This window comes from Fringilla coelebs (genome assembly GCF_963513975.1).
Source record: "Fringilla coelebs genome assembly, chromosome: Z".
In the NCBI taxonomy this organism is placed as follows: Eukaryota; Metazoa; Chordata; class Aves; order Passeriformes; family Fringillidae; genus Fringilla; species Fringilla coelebs.
Window position 1 is genome coordinate 24,577,713 of NC_140031.1, and position 18,833 is coordinate 24,596,545.

General features: G+C 36.4%; 1 protein-coding gene across 1 annotated transcript in view; it reads right to left on the reverse strand.

The window, feature by feature from the left end:
* SV2C (synaptic vesicle glycoprotein 2C) overlaps nt 1–14,850 on the reverse strand; it is a gene marked incomplete at both ends in the record, with an annotated part of 75,151 nt that extends 60,301 nt beyond the window's left edge. Inside the window, one exon of the mRNA XM_084224963.1 lies at nt 14,271–14,850. Within this exon, the coding sequence (XP_084081089.1) occupies nt 14,271–14,850 (580 nt within the window). The remainder of the gene's footprint in view (nt 1–14,270) is intronic.
* Between the last annotated feature and the right edge of the window lie 3,983 nt (nt 14,851–18,833).

Sequence of the window (18,833 nt, forward strand, 5' to 3'; positions counted from 1 at the left end):
AGTAAACATTTAGTGTCTTAATTTCAGATGTTAAATGACTCCTCTTACCTAATAATATGCAATGTATGTAAATCCCCAAAATGCCACAGCATATCAGGCTCTTTTTCTATTACAACTTTTCAGACTAATCCACTCCTCCTGCCTTCCCTGTCAAGACAACTGCAGACAGGCTTCCATATGAAATTTCACACTCTTTAGCACAGATGTTTAATTACACACTTGTTTTGAAGCTCTTCGCTCTTTGGCTTCAAATACATTTACAAACAGTTAAAGTTCACTTGTATTATTGGAATTATTTTTAGAAATCAGGCTAATAGGGTTTTTCTGTTTAAGTACATGAAAAATATAAAGCTATTTTAAAATTAATGTTGAAGCTCCCCATTCTCAATATAGAAGTTTTCACAGCACCTATCATGCTGCAGTCATTCTTGGGCCTTCAAGAAGAAAACTTGCAGCTGAGTAACCTCTGTGCTTAGTTTTCTAATAGTAAAAATTCCAAAGTGACAAGCCTTTGCATGATAGACCATTTTGCTTTTGCATATTGTTTAGCTGCTTAGTTCACAAAACATTCTGGATATGCTTCACAGTCAGTAAAAAAAGACAGCTTTATCTCCATAATAACTAAAGAAATATATAAATTCAAGAAAAAAGAAAAGACTAAATTCCAGTGAGACTACTGGAAAAAGAAAATACAGCCTCATCTGTTCTTAGACTCGTTGAGCAATACAGAAACATTAGTGTTTTCATCAATGCAAAACAAACCCTAAAAATATTGTTTCAACCAAATAAAAAATTAGAAATTATTATTTTTTTTTGTAAAATTCTGTTTCTTTTGTATTTACATAAGAAAACAACTCAGGCAAATCCTCTGATGTACAAGCTACAAAAAATACATCTCATACATTTGATAGCTCACTGCAATCAATTTAAGACTATACAAGAAATAGTTCATCTGCTCCGTTAGCAGGAAAAAAATCCTAAACGTACAAAGGTAAAAAAAACCAAAAAACCAACAACCCACCAAACCCAAGCACCACTTTCAAATATGCCTACAAATATCTGATGACATTCAGCCAAATACCAACACAGAAATTCCATATAAATAAAAATCAAATTAATTCTATCCAGTGTTCACACAAAATGATCCTGTTCCCAAACAGTAACGATGAGCTGCAATACAGGATCTCAACCATGAAAATCAAGAAAATGGAACTTAAAGCAAAAACAAGGAATAATAATACCATAGTCAGCTGACCAGCAAAGACAGGAAAAGAGCAAGCAACTCAACAGTTCTCCATGCAAACCTGTTTATGATCTTAAAGAAAATGAGAAAAAATATTATCAGTAACACAATTAAAAAATACACGTTTGTAATATCATGACAGACTGTTATAATTTGATTAATGATTTAAAAAGAAAAATTGTTGTGAGGTAGCCTAGTACTACAGTTCTAAAGAGGTTTCACAAATACAAAACAACATATGCAGCCGAAAAAGGACAAAACAATAAATAAAAATTTAAAAGAACAAAAAACTGGTATTTTCTTCCGTATTTTTTCCTTTTCAAAAGAACAACGTCCAAATTTTCCAGACAACTTAACCCTAAAAGGGAAGCAAATGTAGAAGCCAATATGAAGCCTCCAATATTGCTGAAAACCAGCTGAAACTAAGTGGATAGGACATATTTAGAAAGCAGAAAGAATGTAATGAAAGACAAAATTTGACTACACATAATTTTATGTCACCAAAACGTCAGACTGACAAATACCAACCATTTATTTGTCTTGATTTAACACTGAGACTTAAGTAAAAATCACCTGATGTCATGGCTACCCAAACAGATCAGCTTGCTGTTCCAAAGGTCAAAAGGTCAAAGATGAGCCAAGAAATTTTTTTTCTTGGATGGAACGGAGAGGTAAGAACTGCTCTATCCTCTCCATTAAATAAAGAAAACAAAATAAAACAAAAGGAAAGACAGCAACCCAACCAAAAAGAAAAAAAAAAAAAAAAGAAAAAAAGAAAAATAATACAACAGCAAGCCCCCAAAAAACCAAACTAAAACAAAAACCTTTTCTTTTTTTCCCCAGGAACACAACTTGCATGTCTCAGGAATCTACTCCAGTAGATCCATCCTGAGGGAAATCACAAAGAAGAAAACTCATTGCTGGAAATGTTTGATCAAAACGCTTCTAGTCTTATAAAAGAAATACTGTCCATCAAAAATGAATGAAACCACAACAATCATTCACAGAAATTTCATTCAGTTATTAATAGGGTTTGGGTTTTTTCCTCTGGCATCCTCATATTATATTTATATGCCTAATACACTTAATTTTGATTAGTTCCCTGTACCTCAGTTGTGAGATTTACAACCTGCAGTGCTTGTGACATAAGGCTCAATTAAATGCCATCATGAAACACTTTGCTACCATATTTCCCCTCCTTGGGCTAATGAAACTAGATTTATTTTAAATATTTAGTGCAGACTAAATTTTAAATATTTAGATGATATAGGTATAGACCTTTAAATTATCAGTTCTTTTTGAAGAAAACATAATATATTCTTGCTCTATGTTTCTGCATGGTAATCACTTTTCCTATAGTGACATTCACCTTACAATATGTTTAAAATTTAAAAGTATCAGCAGGTGTGCTGATACTTTTTTTTAATAATGAAGTAATACTCCGTTTTGGATTATTATTTCATTAGTAACACACATTCTTGTGTACTCAGATATTATTTTAATTGAAACACTGTGATGACAAAAGGAATGAGTGCTTCTGCTTATCTTCATATCCAAATTAGATAAATTAATAAATTAATAGAAGAAGATCAGTAGCTGCAGAGATTGTGACAGGTAATAGATTACTTGCTAGGCTGAGGAATATTCTGCACAGCTGCATTTTCTGATAAGGCAGCAGTACATTGTCGTCATCACTACTACTTTTAAAATGCTATCATGCCAGGAACTTAAGTCTTTAAAAAAAGTATTATCTCCTACCAGATGCTAGCACAGTTTTTATTTATTCCATAACAGATTTATCATAATAAATATTTGATCAGAGTTATTCCATTTCTTCATTGGAATAATTTATAAACTGGACACCCACAGTCACTATTTCGGCCAACAGCAGCACACTGCTATTTCATACAGATTATACTTGGACAGATAAATCAACAGTGCATTATACAAAAAAAGATTAAAGCACTATTTCCTTGCTACTTCCAACACAAATAGTCAATCAGCGTTCAAATTTAACAACGTGGAACTGTAAAAAGCAACAAATACATGGTATTTTTCTTCCCATATAAACAATATTTTACAAGATGGTAGCTACAAATATGCAATATATAGAGCACAGACATTAACATAAGCTCAGGTAATCCCAAGTGATGACATGAAGCTGTTGACAGATTCCATAGGTGCTATCATTGAATGTACTATTTTCACATTATCTTTTCCTTTGATCCAATGATTCCCTCTGGCACTAGCAAGAAAATCCTAACAGACAAGCTTTGGATAAAACACACCTAGTTAAGCTGTCCTAGCCCCCCTAATTCCCATTTTATCCCCCTGCAACTGTGCAGGTTCCTCTGGATTTTTCTGCTCTCAGATTTAGATGCTAAATTCATTGCACTCTTTGTCCATCTCTGAATTGACCCTGTCATGGTAGAAATTGCTGTGACTTTGCAATTTGAAATGCACTTCCATGGCAGTCCTGAGAATCAGAATGATTATAAATGCTGTGTATGCTTGAACAGTGCATAGCACTGAGCAATGAGCTAGGATTAATTAAATTTCAAAGCCAAAAGATATATTTCACTAAAGCTTTAAATTGCCCATGCAGTCATCTACATTAATCATCTCATTTCATATCAAAACTGTTCATTTTGGCCACATGTTTTATTGCCTGAATATTAATTTCTAATTCAACGAGTCCTACTTCTGACCCTAAACAGAGCACATCCCATGAATATAGCTAACTTTTAATTAGTGTTGACTTACAACTAAAATTCCAAACCATAAAAACCTACATTAACAACAGATTCATCCAAAGCAGTAAATCAAAGCACATGATACTAAGAACTAATTAACAAAACTACAATTTCTGTTGTTTCTGTTCAATATTTAAGATGACCATTGGTTATGTCTTCAATCAGCCAATAAGTCTATTTTCTGTAAGTATATCCCAGTGCAGAAGTAAACTTTTTTCCCCATAAATGGGAGAAAATACCTTCTTTTTATTTTGTTCCTTCCATACAGTGGCAGTCACCACCATTCTTCCAATGAACTGGTAGGGTGAGGGAAGAAAAATTACAATTTAAAAAAGAAAGCAGCAAAAAAAACCTCAAAGAAAAATAAAGAAAAAAATCCTAAAACATAACCAAACCTTTTGTTTTCAGAAACAGACATTGAATTAGGTTGAACTTGTTGAGAAACAGGTTACCAAAATTAAACACACATATTTGCCTGAGAGGATGCCTGATCCACCTCACCTAGCACAGAGCTGCATGAGAGTGAAAAACAAATCTTCCTTCCCACGTCTTCTTTCTGCTTTCCAATTTAGAGTCAATGAAACAGATTAAATAATCCAATTCAAAATTAGTAATAATGAATCAGAGTAATCTTCTGTATGCTGCCAATACACCTGCAGGTGCTGGTGAAGCTAAACAGGCTTTTTAATTATGTATTTACCATAGTACCAGGAGGCACTGTCATAATGTCTAAATGGATTTTTTTTAGATTACTGCATCTATCAGTTTATAATATCCATTTAACATGACTTGCTACTGGCAACTTCAGAACCAAGCTTGAAAATTGCCCTGAATTCTAATGGATTAGGAAAATACTTGTTCTATGTGAAAATGAGCAGGTCTGACAAACGCCAGACAAAAGCAATATGCTGTGCAATAGAGTCACATATCACTTGGGTTATATTCATCTATACTCCTTCAAAGTGATATAAGATGTTACACTTCTTGCCAAAATAAAGCAAATCATTTCAGTCCAGATAGACTGACACAAAGAAATTTGCAAATAGCTACTTTTGCCTATCACTGAAAATGCAGATCTTCTTTAACATGATGGATGTAAGGCCAGTTTCACTTTACACCATTTTCCTAATTTTTCTACTTTTAGTGCTCTCCCAACTTTCTACAACCCCCTCAAAAAACTATATCAAAACACCTTTCTGTCTGTTAAACAGAGTCTTTGAAAATACTTTGCATATTTATCCTGGGTAAAGTTTACCTGTCAAGCAAGAATAACTCAACATGTGTAATGCATCACCAAAACCCCTTGGTTTTTTTTTCTCTAGCTGAAGCCAGTTGGTAGATGCTGTGCAAACATGTCATAGGTTTAGTAGAGCCAGGGAACAACATTTTCCAATTAGCAGTATGGAAGTGCCAATCTAGCAGCGTGACTAGTAAGTTGATCTGAGTGTAAAATATGAGATTCCCTAGTAAAAAAATAAATACTATGAACAGAACTTCCCTAAGTTACCCATAGTTCTGCTCACATGATAAATCTGTGAGTAACTCCTCCCAGACTCCTGTGGCCTGTTAGTAGCATGTGAAACTACAAAATCTTACATTTATATTGTTCCCTTGTATCAATACTTCTCATTCTGTATAGGGCTGACCAAGCACTGAAAAATGAACAAGACTAAATGCAAACAAGAGACTTTATTATAAATGTCAGTAAATCACAGTATCCTGGACAAATTTTTAACTACAATTATAGCTGTTGCAGAAAAAGCATTTGCATGAAGGGAAGATTTAAAAAAATCATACATATACCATATTCATGCATTCCTTGGTGTAGATATTTTTTGTGTAATATTGTATAACCACGACTTTGATTCTGCATCAGCTATGAAAGCAGTAATATTCCATATCTGAAACAATCATAAACTGATAGTTCAACAAGTGAAACAAGTGTGTACAGTGAGAATTGATGCACCCATCACTAGGAAAGAACTACATCTGCATTAAAATGAAGCCAGACCAGATTAAAATTCTTTCTTTAATTCCATATTTTTCAGCACTGACACTCCCTTAAACAAGCCAAAGGTCTAGAATAATAAGTTATTTCAAATGGTTCCTATAATAACATAAAATTTTCTTTCAATTCTTCAACGTACTGATAGTGCAAGAAAAAAGACAAGCCAAACTTCGACAGGTTCAAAAATCCTTAATTCAATTAAGGATTGAATTAAGGATTTTTGATTAATTAATTTCTGATTAAGTTCAAGAATTAAATGCATAGCAAGATATTTACTCAGCTGTGACTACCAAGCCATTAAATAATGTTTGGTCCATGTCTTAAGGAAGTTCATTACCACCTTCTCTATAAAAATATTTCTTTGTCTTGACAAGGAACTCATACATTCTCTGTTTCATTTCATAGCTTAGCATTTGATGCAAGATGCAAAATTCAAAGCTACACAAAAAAATCTGAAAGCTTGCAGATTATACTAAACTCTGCTGCAGAATTAACCAAACTGCAACTGCACCATCATCTTTCAAATGTTCAGTTTGGCTAAAAAACTCCATTTGACATATTGATTTAAGAAGTGATGTATTGTCAACCAGGGATCCCATGGTAGTTGAGAGAGAGAGGAAAAAGTGAAGGCGACAGCCAAATTAAATGTGTGAAATCAACATTGCCCTCAGGCTTTTCCTTTGGGAAGCATTTCCTTCTTTACGCCACTTTTGTAGGACTATAAATTTATGTGACATAAATGGAAAAATTACTGGTCTGTGATGGGATAGGCAGAGCCAGAAAATAACCTGTCAGGAGCAAAAAACGCAGCCCAAAGATTTTAGATTCTTTTAGACAAACTCAATCTCTGAGACAGATTTGAAGAAAACTACAAGCAATAATTATTTAACTTCACTTTTCTATGCTAATAAATGATACTAAAAAGTGGAGAGCAGTGCTTTGGAAAGAGATATGGAAATTGAATGTGTGTCAGCAGTGCCCCGGCAGCCAGGAGGGTCAGCCACGTCCTGTAGGTGCATCAGGGACAGCATCAGCAGCTGGGCAAGGGAGGGCATTGTCCTGCTCTGCTCTGAGCTGGGGCAGCCTCACCTCAAGGGCTGCGGGCTGTTCTGGGAGCCACAGTATAAAAATAAGACATTAAACTCCTAGAATGTGTCACAAGCAGGGCAATGGAGATGATAAAGGGTCTTGAGGGGAAGCCTTATGAACAGCAGCTGAGGTCAGCCTGAAGGAGTCTGAGGGGAGACCTCATTGCAGTCTACATCTTCCTCATGAGGGGAAGCAGAGGAGCAGGCACTGATCTCTCTGGTGACAAGTGACATGACCTGAGGAGGTGGCATGAAGCTGTGCCAGGGGAGGTTTAGGTAGGAGTAAGATACTGCTCCTCCCCCAGAGTGTGGTTGGGCACTGGAAGAGGCTCCCCAGAATAGTGGTCACAGCACCAGCCTGACAGGTTCAAAGGTGTTTGGACAATGCGCTCAGGTGTGATTTTTGGGGCTGTCCTGAGCAGGATGATGTGTTGGGGTCAATGATCCTTATGGGTCCTTGCAGTAAATTTGCATGTAGAAACAACCTGAAAGAGGAAAAACATTTGAAATGGATCTGTTCACTCTCTTAATACTGGCTTCAACAAAGTGGCTAGGGAACAACATCATACCCAGAAAAAGAGGGCAGCTATGACCCACCTTAGATAGTTGCTTACAGTGGGAGCCTGCACCAGCACAGAGGACTGAGTACACTGTGCTTCATTAATGGTTTAAATTTGTGCTCCCAGTTCCTGTCTCATGACTGTCCGTGATGTTCCTGGTGATACAGGTTTAGTCCAGGTCATAACAAGCAAAATCACTTTGCAAACACCCTCCACTGTCCCCTTTTCCCCTCAGAAAACAAAACCAGACATAACCACCGTTTTCACTTGTCCATATTTTGTAACAGCTTAGAAATTGTAAGGATCTGTCTCTTAATTTTTCTCCCTCAAAAAACTGTGTTTGGAAGAGAAGTGAAAAAAGCACCACAGTAGGCAGACTTTAATAATGTCACTTGCAAGGGAGCTGAACTGTACCAAAGGTGAACAGCATGCGTGATGGCTTTTGAATTTCTGGCATCTCCTTCTGAAGGAGTAAGACATTAATGCTAGAGACCAATTTTCACCTTGTTCTGGAATATTTAGAGTGTATTTCAATGACTGCAGTTCTACTGCAGTCTAAATATTTCTATTGCTGCTAAAGATTTATTACTACTATGAACTGTAAGTTCAACAGACTCTCACTGTTGCTTCAGTGAGACTCCTCACAAGCAAACATCTGATATGGCTCCAGTAAACAGTCTTTATGTAGATGTTTTTATCATGCATATATACTGGATCACATATAATGACTTAACGTTTTAGATATGTGCTCTCTTGAATAAAATTCATATTTTGAAATTTATACAAATTTCAAATGTCTAAGAGTACATCTTTGTAGTACTAAGAGTACATCAACATAACATAGTAAAAATAAGAGAAACAGGGTTTCCTTTATTTTATGTCACTTGTGGTGCCATAACAATTGTGTCATAACAAAAGCAGTACCATACTAATAACTGGAATATAACTAGAAGAAACTCTCCTTCTCCCACTGTATTTTATGCAGTAACATGGAAGAATCTCATCCATCTCTACTGACCTATACTAATATTCAACAAAACAAGACAGCAATGTTATACACAGATAACTACTTGCCTCAGCAGTAGGCTTACTGTGGTGTAAGGACAGTTTTGTGACAATCTATTAATATTCAAAGCTCTTAACTGGCAAATAATCCCACTAGGTGTGTAGATACATGAATATTTACAAAATACTCCCATCAAACTCAGATTGTGTAGCTCTTTATTCACCACTATTTTGTCACATGCTTCCAGGTTTCTGCCAGATCTCAGGAGAAGAACAAATAATTCAAGCTATATGATTTTGCCTAAATTAATTTAGACCCTGGTGTGTGTTTGAAATGGCAAGCCTATGTACAATCCATGAGTTCTAACCCTCCTTTCCCTTGAAAGCTTATTGAAGTGCAACAGCTGCAGTTTTTGTTTGTCATAGGTAGGTGGAAGTATCATGCATTTGCAGACAACTAATCAGAAAAAATTTGGTTGGGAGGGACTTTTGAAGAGCTTTGTTCTGACCTCTGCTAAAAGCATGATTGTCCTCAGAGCAAGATAACTTTGCTTCAGGCCTTCAGTCAACTTTTGAAAATCTCCCAGACATCCTACAGCTTCTCTATGCAACATTCCCAGTGGCTGACCACCTCACTTTGAACTTTCTTTATTGTACCAGATATCTCCAATTGCAACTTCTGATCTTTGTGCTCCACTGAGAAAAATTTTAATCCACCTTTTAATCACCTTCACAATAGTTTCTCTCAATTTTGTTCCCAAATAGTACAGACAGATTCACCTGACCTCTTTCCTCCACACTAAAAACCACCAGGTCCTTTTGCTTCTTGTATGCTGTGTATTCCCCTTCTCCTGTCACATTACTGGTCCTCTACTAAATTTGCCTGCATTTGTAAATTTCTCCTTTTCAGGTGGCTCCACAAAAGGACAGAGAATCCAACGTGCAGGCTTACTGTGTTGAGAACAGAAAACAATCACTCCCCTCTGCTTACAGGTCCTTTTTGCCAATGCAGCTGCAAGGCACTGCTGTCCTATGTCAACTTGCTTCCTACTAAAAACCACAGTTCCTTCTGCAGAGCTGTTTTCTACCCAGCATTTTAGTGACGAGCTTCTACCCGTGACTTGGGTTACTCTGTCCCAATGGAAGGACTTGCATTCATCATTGATTGGTTTGAAGGAAGGTATTTGTTGGCTATAAAGTTGAAAATGATCATTGCAAAACCAGAATCAAATTAATTAGCAAGGATCTGGCAAGCCAGTACTTCTTTAAACTAAGAAGTGGAAAAATTCAGAGATCATTTGGTATTCTTAGCAGAGCTTATAAGCACATTACATCAGCTACCAAACCTCTGGAGAGAATTTCTTCTCATGAAAAGAGGAAGAACTGTGTGGATTAAAATTATGCTGGTTATGTCTGGTAGGTTTTAAGGAAGAATAGGCATGGGAAGCATGGTTACTAAAACAGCTAATATGCAAATTAGTAATCTATGCAGAATTGGTAAACTGTTGTCCCAGACTGAGAGCTACTTTTGCCCAAAAGACCAAGTTATGCCAGTTATATTCTTCTTTCTACAGGTACTACACAAAATTTGATTATTAAATTCAGAAAATAACAGAAAAAACCTTTAGGTCAAGGTATTATGCGACACTAAATGTGGGGTTTCAGAAAATAATTTTATTTCCAAGGTAAGCTGTTTGTTGCTGCTCATATTCCCAGTGCCTGCATTATCAGTGCAGTGATTTCCCACAATATGTGTGGTTTTTAGAAGGAAGAAAATGTCTGTAGGCTGACACATCAGCTAAGAAGGTCTTTTACATATAAAAATTATTTCTAAGTTTGTTACTGTACTGTCTCTGAATCTGTATCAAAGTCTTGACTAACACATAGGTTAACACAGTGGGAAGACAGAACAGAGTCAAAGACTGTCCACCCTCCAGAGATGATTCAGTCTAAATTTCATACAGAGGATCATATAAGAATTCAAAACAGACCAGGGAGACTATTAGAAATCATTGAGAAGCAAACGATGTCAGTGAATAAGAGTGCCTAACGGTACCTATGCAAAAAATAAAAGTAAAAGATTTAAAAATAATCACTAAATCCTGAGATGTTGAGATTTTTTTCTGCTATTGAGGTGGACAGGCCTCTGAGCAACCTGAGTTAAAGCTGCATATTGCAGGGGGTTTGGATTACAAGACATTTTAAAGGTCCTTTCCAACTCAAACTATTCTATGATTCCATGAAAAGTACAAAAAAGGAACGCAAGTGTCTGTCTGAAACAGGTCCCAACTGAGGCTGTGAGGAGTGGCCTCATGACCAGCTGAGCAGGAGTCAGCCTGTATGTACTGCCAGCAACAGGGACAGCAGTGCAGCTGCCAAGGGTCCTGCACACAAGGGTCAGCACTTACAAGTCCCGTGGGAGAACTAGTGATGGCATGGACGGTCAGAAGGAGCAGGGCAGCCTGAACAGATAGAGCTGGGAAAGACTAGCTTTGCCTAGCTGAGGAAAAACAATGTTCCAGTATTTCAGATACAGAGATGTTGAGGAAAGAAAAGGCCACAATAAAAATTTCATGTTGAAACAAAACAAAGACAGCAACAAAAAAACCCAAAAAACCAAAAAAACAAAACAGAAAAAACCCGCAACAACAAAAACCAAAAAACAACAACAAAAAAACCCCAAAAACAACAACAACAAAAAAAACACCAAACAAACAACAGAGAAAAATTGGGTAGAAATGTATACCCAAATCAGAGCCCAGAGAATTAACCTAAGATCAGTTTGTTTCTGACTGATTAAACCAAAGAGATAAGATGCAAGCAGGGAAAGTGTTAAAATAACATCTTTAGGCCTGAGCCTACAACCTGTCTCACAAAGGTACAGTCTTTTCCCATTGATGCCAGAACCCAAGAGGCCAGTGTGAATCCGCTTAAATGCAGGAGTTAGCAAGTACAGCCAAGTTGTATATACATCAGGGACACCTTTCTTTCTTGCTTTGCCACTATAACGGTGAATAATATAAGCTAGTCAACTGCCCTTTTCTTAAGAAAGAAAACCACTTACTTGAGATGAAAAAGTATTGCTTTATCATCGAATTCAAAAGAAAACTTGAGGCCAGTTCATGGCACCAGCACATTCATTATGTGACTTTATAGGCTCTGAGACAGGTGGTGATCAATAAACAGTGATCTCAAACTCATGCAAGAATCAATATGGAAGGATTTTGGGAAATTGTCCTTGTGAAAGTGAATTTTTAAAAAATAAAGTATGGAACAGGGAGGATCAATAAATATTGCCACATATTTTTAATTAGCTCAAGTTCCCTAGTAAACTGCCATGGCATGATATATGAGAAATTAGTTTTTACTCTTTAGTTTTTATGCTCTTAGTGTGTCTTTTGACAGTCTAGAAAATTGCGTGGAAAAAAATACTGTATAAGTGTACTGATTTTACCTTATAACTCTTAGCATTAGTCCAGTGACTTTAATATTCTAACAATATCAGAATCCTCTGGATTATGGAATTCTAATCATGAGAAAAAGAATTATGCCTGTCTGGAAGACCCCAGTTAGGATGTAATTATAAGGTGAAATCACAAGTGCAGAGCAATTGAAATGCATGGTTGTGAGGGCTCAGTTATGACAACATAAAAAAGCTTTCACTAAGCATTCACTGGTACAATGAATATTTTGAATCAGTGGAATTAAGGTTATGCTGTCTGCAAGCAGTATATCTACTCTGTTTACAAGCCATATGTACATTAGTGTGCTGATGACTTGCAGCTTATGATATATTTTTAGTAACAATGGGCAGGAAATATATTTTTGGTGTAATTATTGCTAAAGCAGTCACGTGTTGCAATGCCCTCAATACACACTGGGAAAGAAATTACTTATCACTGTTCTTTCCTGCTTTTGTATGTTAATCTTTTAGTACACAATTATTTGTTAATACCACAAAAGAGAGGCTAGTTTTATATTATTGCAATAGGAAGATATATTATGATTTCTATATTTTAGGCATGAGAATACATTGCTTGCACAGTTGAGTTTTCAGAGCTGTTACCTTAATTTTGTTAACAAGCATCATTTATACACACACACACACACACACACACACTTGTAACTATGATGTATTTAACAGCTTCTGTACTGAATTTAGTTAAACACTTGCAGACTTATTCCAGTACATCCCAAGACAGCACCATAAGAACTCTAGTGACAGGGAAATCCTCAACATTCTTGACATGGGTCAGACCCCAACAGGTGGATGTGAATACTCCTGGCCCCTACTGCTGTGGGGACAATACTCCCCACTCCCAATTCCAAGCACCTCCATAACATCTAATGAAGTTGTTTAGAAAGAATGCCATTTCTAGAAAACACAATGTAATATGAATTAATTGGAGATTTGGGTGCTACCCTCATATTTTATTGCCCTGGAGAACAAAGTCAACTTGGACTCTTTAATTTGTTGAGCAGGGTGCATGTGGTAAAACAAGCAGGTTTATCAGTAATTAAAAAATGGGGGTGAGAAAAATATTTTTTTTCCTAGCAACATAAAAATTACAAAAATTACAAAAATTATAAAAATTGAGGTGTAGATTTTAAAGATATTGTCAACTGCCAAGGACTGGATGAAAAAATCATGTTAAAAAAGCAAACTGAGCATTCACTACTTTTTTAAGATGCATTGTATGTCATTATCAGCACTGACTCATTTATCTAGTCATACAGGTTTGCAGTCTTTGTTTCTCATCCTTCTTTAAGAAGTAGACTTGAAAACTCACAGGTCTAAGCATGATGCATGCAATGTTGGCATTTAGTGTAAACAAGCAATACAAAACAGATTATACTCATTCAGCCTCTTTAACCACTAAAATTGTAATAATTTATTTCCCTCCATTTTAAGTTTAATCACTGCACTATAGGCAAAGTAGTTCTAATAACAAATGATCAAATAGCAAAGAATAACACAAAGGACACAGTTATCTGAGAACTCCTCACCTGTTTCCTCTTATACTCCTGTCACCTGGAGGGAGGCTTAGAGATGCAACTGTAAACAGTATTCTATTTGGATGGTTAGAGAACAGTCATTGGCATAAAAGGACTAAAACCAAAAGGAGTGAAAGGCTGTAATAGGTAGCCTTTTCATTTTCTACATTTAATTTCACCTTACCATTTCAAAGGCTCACATGTGAAAATGTTGCCACACAGTCGTATCCTCTGCTCTTTATTACACCCATGTAATTTCAACAGGACTCCAGTTCTCCATCTGTGGACTGGTTTTGTGGTTTTACTTTTTTTTAGATTAGTTCATTTGGACATCTACTCTTGTATACGAGAACAAAATTTTTCCCTCTCCTTATTAAGTTTTACAGTGCAGTCTTTCTCTTTAGTTATTTATTTACTGACCGAATAAGTAAACGGTAATATAAAACCACAGTATAAATTAAATTCTTAATACATACAATTAATTTTAATTTAAATAATTGTATTTATATTAAAGACAAAGCTCTTTTTATAAAAGCTTCTCTGCTGACAAATACATATTAAGTCTTACTGTAAGCAAATCTTTTAATAGCAAAAAGACAGAATGAAGACTTTACTTACCAAGCCATCCTGATCCAGAATTGGGTATACACATATCTGTTTCGGCACTGGGCAACACAAATCCAACCACAAACACTTCAACCCCATCAGCCATTAGGGCCATTCCTAGCACAAAGAAGAGGGCCCACTGGAAACGGCCATGGCCACATTCTTGTATTATCAATTCATATTGCTGTGCCAGCTCTTCTTCATCAGCTTTCCTCTCCGTTTCCAGCTCATGACGATCCTTGTATTCATCACGCATAGACTGACCTAAGGCCACCATGTCATCCTTACCCTGCCCCATGTTGGGGATTCCCTGATATTCCCCTTCATAAATTTCATCATCTTCATCATGTCCTTCAGTTGCTTCACTTGATCCTTCATCATCATTAGCTTCTACACCATAATTTCCTCCTTGGCCATAGTAATCATCATCATCTTCCTCATCCTGGAATCGACTGTAGGACCTCTGTGTGTAGCCATCCTGGGCTTTGTCAACTGCTTTATTTACTTTTTTCACTGCTTGCCTCTTCACCTCTTTAGCAATGTCTTTGGCCCCTTTCACTAGTGAAGTCCTGTCTTTGTAGGCGTCCTCCATCCTGTATCAAAAAAGGACTGCTCTTAGGCTGCAAAGGCACCTGCCAAATGGTGTTTGGAATGTCTATTGAGTGTTGGACATCAGTGGAAAAAGTCCAGGTACAAGTAATGCTGTAATATTCAACCTGTAAAATATAAGAGGAAAAAAGCTTATACTTTGCTATTTTTAGATGCCTCTTCTCACTGATACAGAATCATCCCAATCTTTATTTAAGTACTGGACATCAGAATAGAGGGCTTTGAATATAAAAGCCTGCATTTTCTTCAGAGATACAAATATCACAGGTTACAAGGAAAATACGCAAAAGATACATTCAGTATCTCTATCAGAGAATCTTCAGAATTCAATTTTTTACTCTCTAGTCTCAGATATTTTTATTCTGAAAGAAACCAAGCAATTCCATGCATCATACATCATAATTTTGTCTGCAATATCCTTTCCCCTTTGAACTCTCTGTTTTGTAGGAAAGGGCTACAAACACTAACCTTTCTCTCAGTGAGTTACCATGAATTATCTCTCTAGCCTTCTATTTAACACAAATCCTGTAGAAAGTTTGTATTCCTCCAATCTGTATCAGTGTCTCAAAGCTGACTGAATTTGGCCAGTGCATTCACAGGGCATTCACACCAAGTCTTAGCAATATGAAATCCCACCCTAAAAAATTCAGTGTGGGGAGAAGTGGTGGCACTTTCACACTCTGGAGATTCCCGATACCTAAGTCATGGACAGACACGTTCCTTTCTTTGCTGTCTATACTCACAGTAGGGACAGAGGGGAGCAACTGTGTATTACCAGCTAATGCATCTCCCAGGGTGTTAGCCCAGCATGAGTTCCCACTAACCAAGCAGCATGAAATCACCAAGACATTTTCCCCAGTTCTCTTCCCTGTTCCCCTGCTGTATCTTTCCATCTTGTGCATCCCCAAACGCAGACAAAACGAGTCAAGAGCAGTTTGCTTATTAGACTGAAGACTACCAAGTCCTTCTTCTCCATGCAGTTTTTCAGGCATATCTACAATATGCTCACCACACATCTACACTATCACGAGAGGTGGGAGAAAGAAATGACAGCAGCATGCAAGCAAATAGAAGGAAGAAATGCAGGATTATTTTTTGGCAATAGTCTGTAGTTAGAACAGCTAAAATCAAAGAAATGCAGGATTATTTTTTGGCAACAGTCTGTAGTTAGAACAGCTAAAATCAGTTACAAAATCACACCATTACACATGTTAAGGAGTGTGTGTGTTTCTCTGTGTGTGTGTGTGTGTGTGTGTGTGTGTACACATGTGGGAATCTGGACACTGCAACAGATTGTAGAAGCCTCCCCCGTGGGACAAAGCAGGCTACAGATTTTTAGCAGTGCTTCTAAGAAAACCTGGCCTGCTTCCAGCTTGGGGAAAAGGTTATTTTCAACCATGATCATTTTAATGATCTATTTTCCAGTATTACCTCAGAAAAATTGCAGTAATGCAACTAAGGAGGCAGTGAGATATGATGCAGGAGTAAAAATAGATGGAAATTTCTGAAGCTAATCTTATTACCCTTTCTAAAGCAGTGTGAACTGCCCTCAGAGCTTTATGGGAGAAGACCAAGGAATGGCTTTAAGAAGTTGTCCTTTATTCATTCTGTTGCATATACTGTCTCCAGAAGCATTCTCCAGACAAGAGTTTTAGGACCCATCGTGTTTTGAGGGATAGGAAAAACTACAGACTGCATTAGATAAGCTAAGGATGTGATATACTTCTGATACGAGAAAACGAAGCCTACAATCACATAGACATGACTTTAGAAGCTAAAATATATTTCCCTAGCTTTTTAATAATAGAAAATCACCTATAGTAAAAAAAGTATTTTTAGTATCTTCCTGTGGATTAATTTCATGCACTTTCACTGTTTCTCAAAAAAATCAGATGTGATGGCACTATTCCGCTATTAATGGGAACTGAAGCATTTACTGGAAGAGAAATGCAGCGTTAAAAAAGTTCTGATGTAATATTTATGACTGCAAACTGTAGCCTGACTTTAGGTACATGATGATCCTTTTAAGTAGGTCATCCTGCTGAATCTTTTATGCCAAGGCAGTTTCTCTAATTACAGCTTTTCAGTTTTCAAGGTACTCAGTAGAAGTTATCTTCCAGCTAGAAGTATCTACTAGCTGCTCATGAACGTGCATCAAAACATTCATGGATCTGCTGAAGCCTTCTATAAATACTTTGAAGAACTCTATGAAATCCTAACAGGTACTTTTCTGAGTGTTAATGAGTACAGTGTATTCCTAGATTTTAGATAATTTTACAGTGTCCATGCAACATAAACTCTGAATTCCTTTAATTCTTAGACTGATATTTGTTTGTTTTTGTTTGTCCAGTAAGGGTTTTCAGTTGTCAAATTCCCTATTACTACACGGTGTATATGTGTGTGTGTATATATATATATATATATATATATATGTATGTGTGTGTGTGTGTGTGTGAATGTGTATGTGTATATATATGTATACATATATCTTGAAGAAAGCAGGAGTTTAGGAATACCAAATGAACAAAGAGTCTAAGACCCAATACTGGTAAAACCATGCTTTACCATTCTGCAGTACACCTACCCATGAGTTCAACAGACTCAAAAAAATCAAATTTGCAAAAGTAAGTGATCTTACTCTGCAGTTTGTGATAGACCAGGTACAACAACATGGAATTTCACCTGCTCATACTCACTAGAAGTATGATAATCCTGTCATCAAAAAACATGCCAACAGAGCAAAATTTCTGTCTGGGCAGAAATCAGAAATGTCTTTCTATCTTGCTGAAGTTTCCAAGCAAAGTGCTTAATCTAAACACTGTTTTTTAAAACAGCTTTGCTTTCTCAGAGAATTGAAATCCATGCCTTAAGGTGATAAGTACAAAGAGGAATAATTTACAGCCCATGCATGATAGCTTCCCACCCTTTCAATTATGTTGGACTGATTACTACAAGTAAGTAACTGGAAAGTCTGAAAGAGTAAGGATTAATGACTACCTGAGTAGCATAAAGCAGCAAAAGCAGAGATGATAGTCTAGCTATCCACTCTTCTTTGTACCAACCAATTCAGCCAACATGTTTGCTGACTTTCACTAAAGTAAACACCATATTCCTATTCAATTCCTTCAACTAAAATGAAAAAAACCCCAAATCCCAGAAAACTAGTGTTTCTGCCAGAAAAGGAAACACTCCTTCAGGAAACACCTACAAAAGACCATTTTGTAAAAGCACTTGAAGATGCATACACAAAATAAAAATCAAAGCATTCTTTCGCTCTAATATTTATTTTCCATTATTTTACATTCACAGATTTCAATATACTTAGCATTCTGTATAGATCGTGCTACATCTGAAATAAAGATTGGAAATTGTAAACTAAATCAGCGAGATCCCAAAAAGATATAAATCTATGACAAATCAGAAAATTCACTCCCACAAACACTTAGATCTTTGCTTAACATAGGCTGTGAGAAGACTCACTGGGTACTCCAAAAAGTGGTACTAACTATATGTATATAGGATAATAAAGTCTTCAGAACAGATCTGGAAGTCACACTCAATTGTGCCTTTTGTAGATCATAACTACTTCCAATTTTACTACCTTGTCAAATTATTTTATATCCCAGGTTAAATGGAGCACCTGAACTATAAATTCACAAACAGAAGATGCTATTGTCTTGCAAGTGTTCTCAGTAATTAAGAAAATAAAACAACCCACACTTGAATTCAGCAGGATACCTGCAAGCTTCCTCCTCATCTCTTCATGTGCAAAGCCTTCTGTTTATTTTTCAGGGTAGTATTTACTTCACTCTGACCTAATAAAGAATAGATTCCTCAATAAAGGGAATTTATTTATCGAGGTATTAAATTATTTAAAATAAACAAGAGCTGGCTTAAAAGCTGGTGTGAAGCAGATTCATTTAGGGTAATACTAGCAGATTAAAAGCTATGTTTCTGTATTTTAAG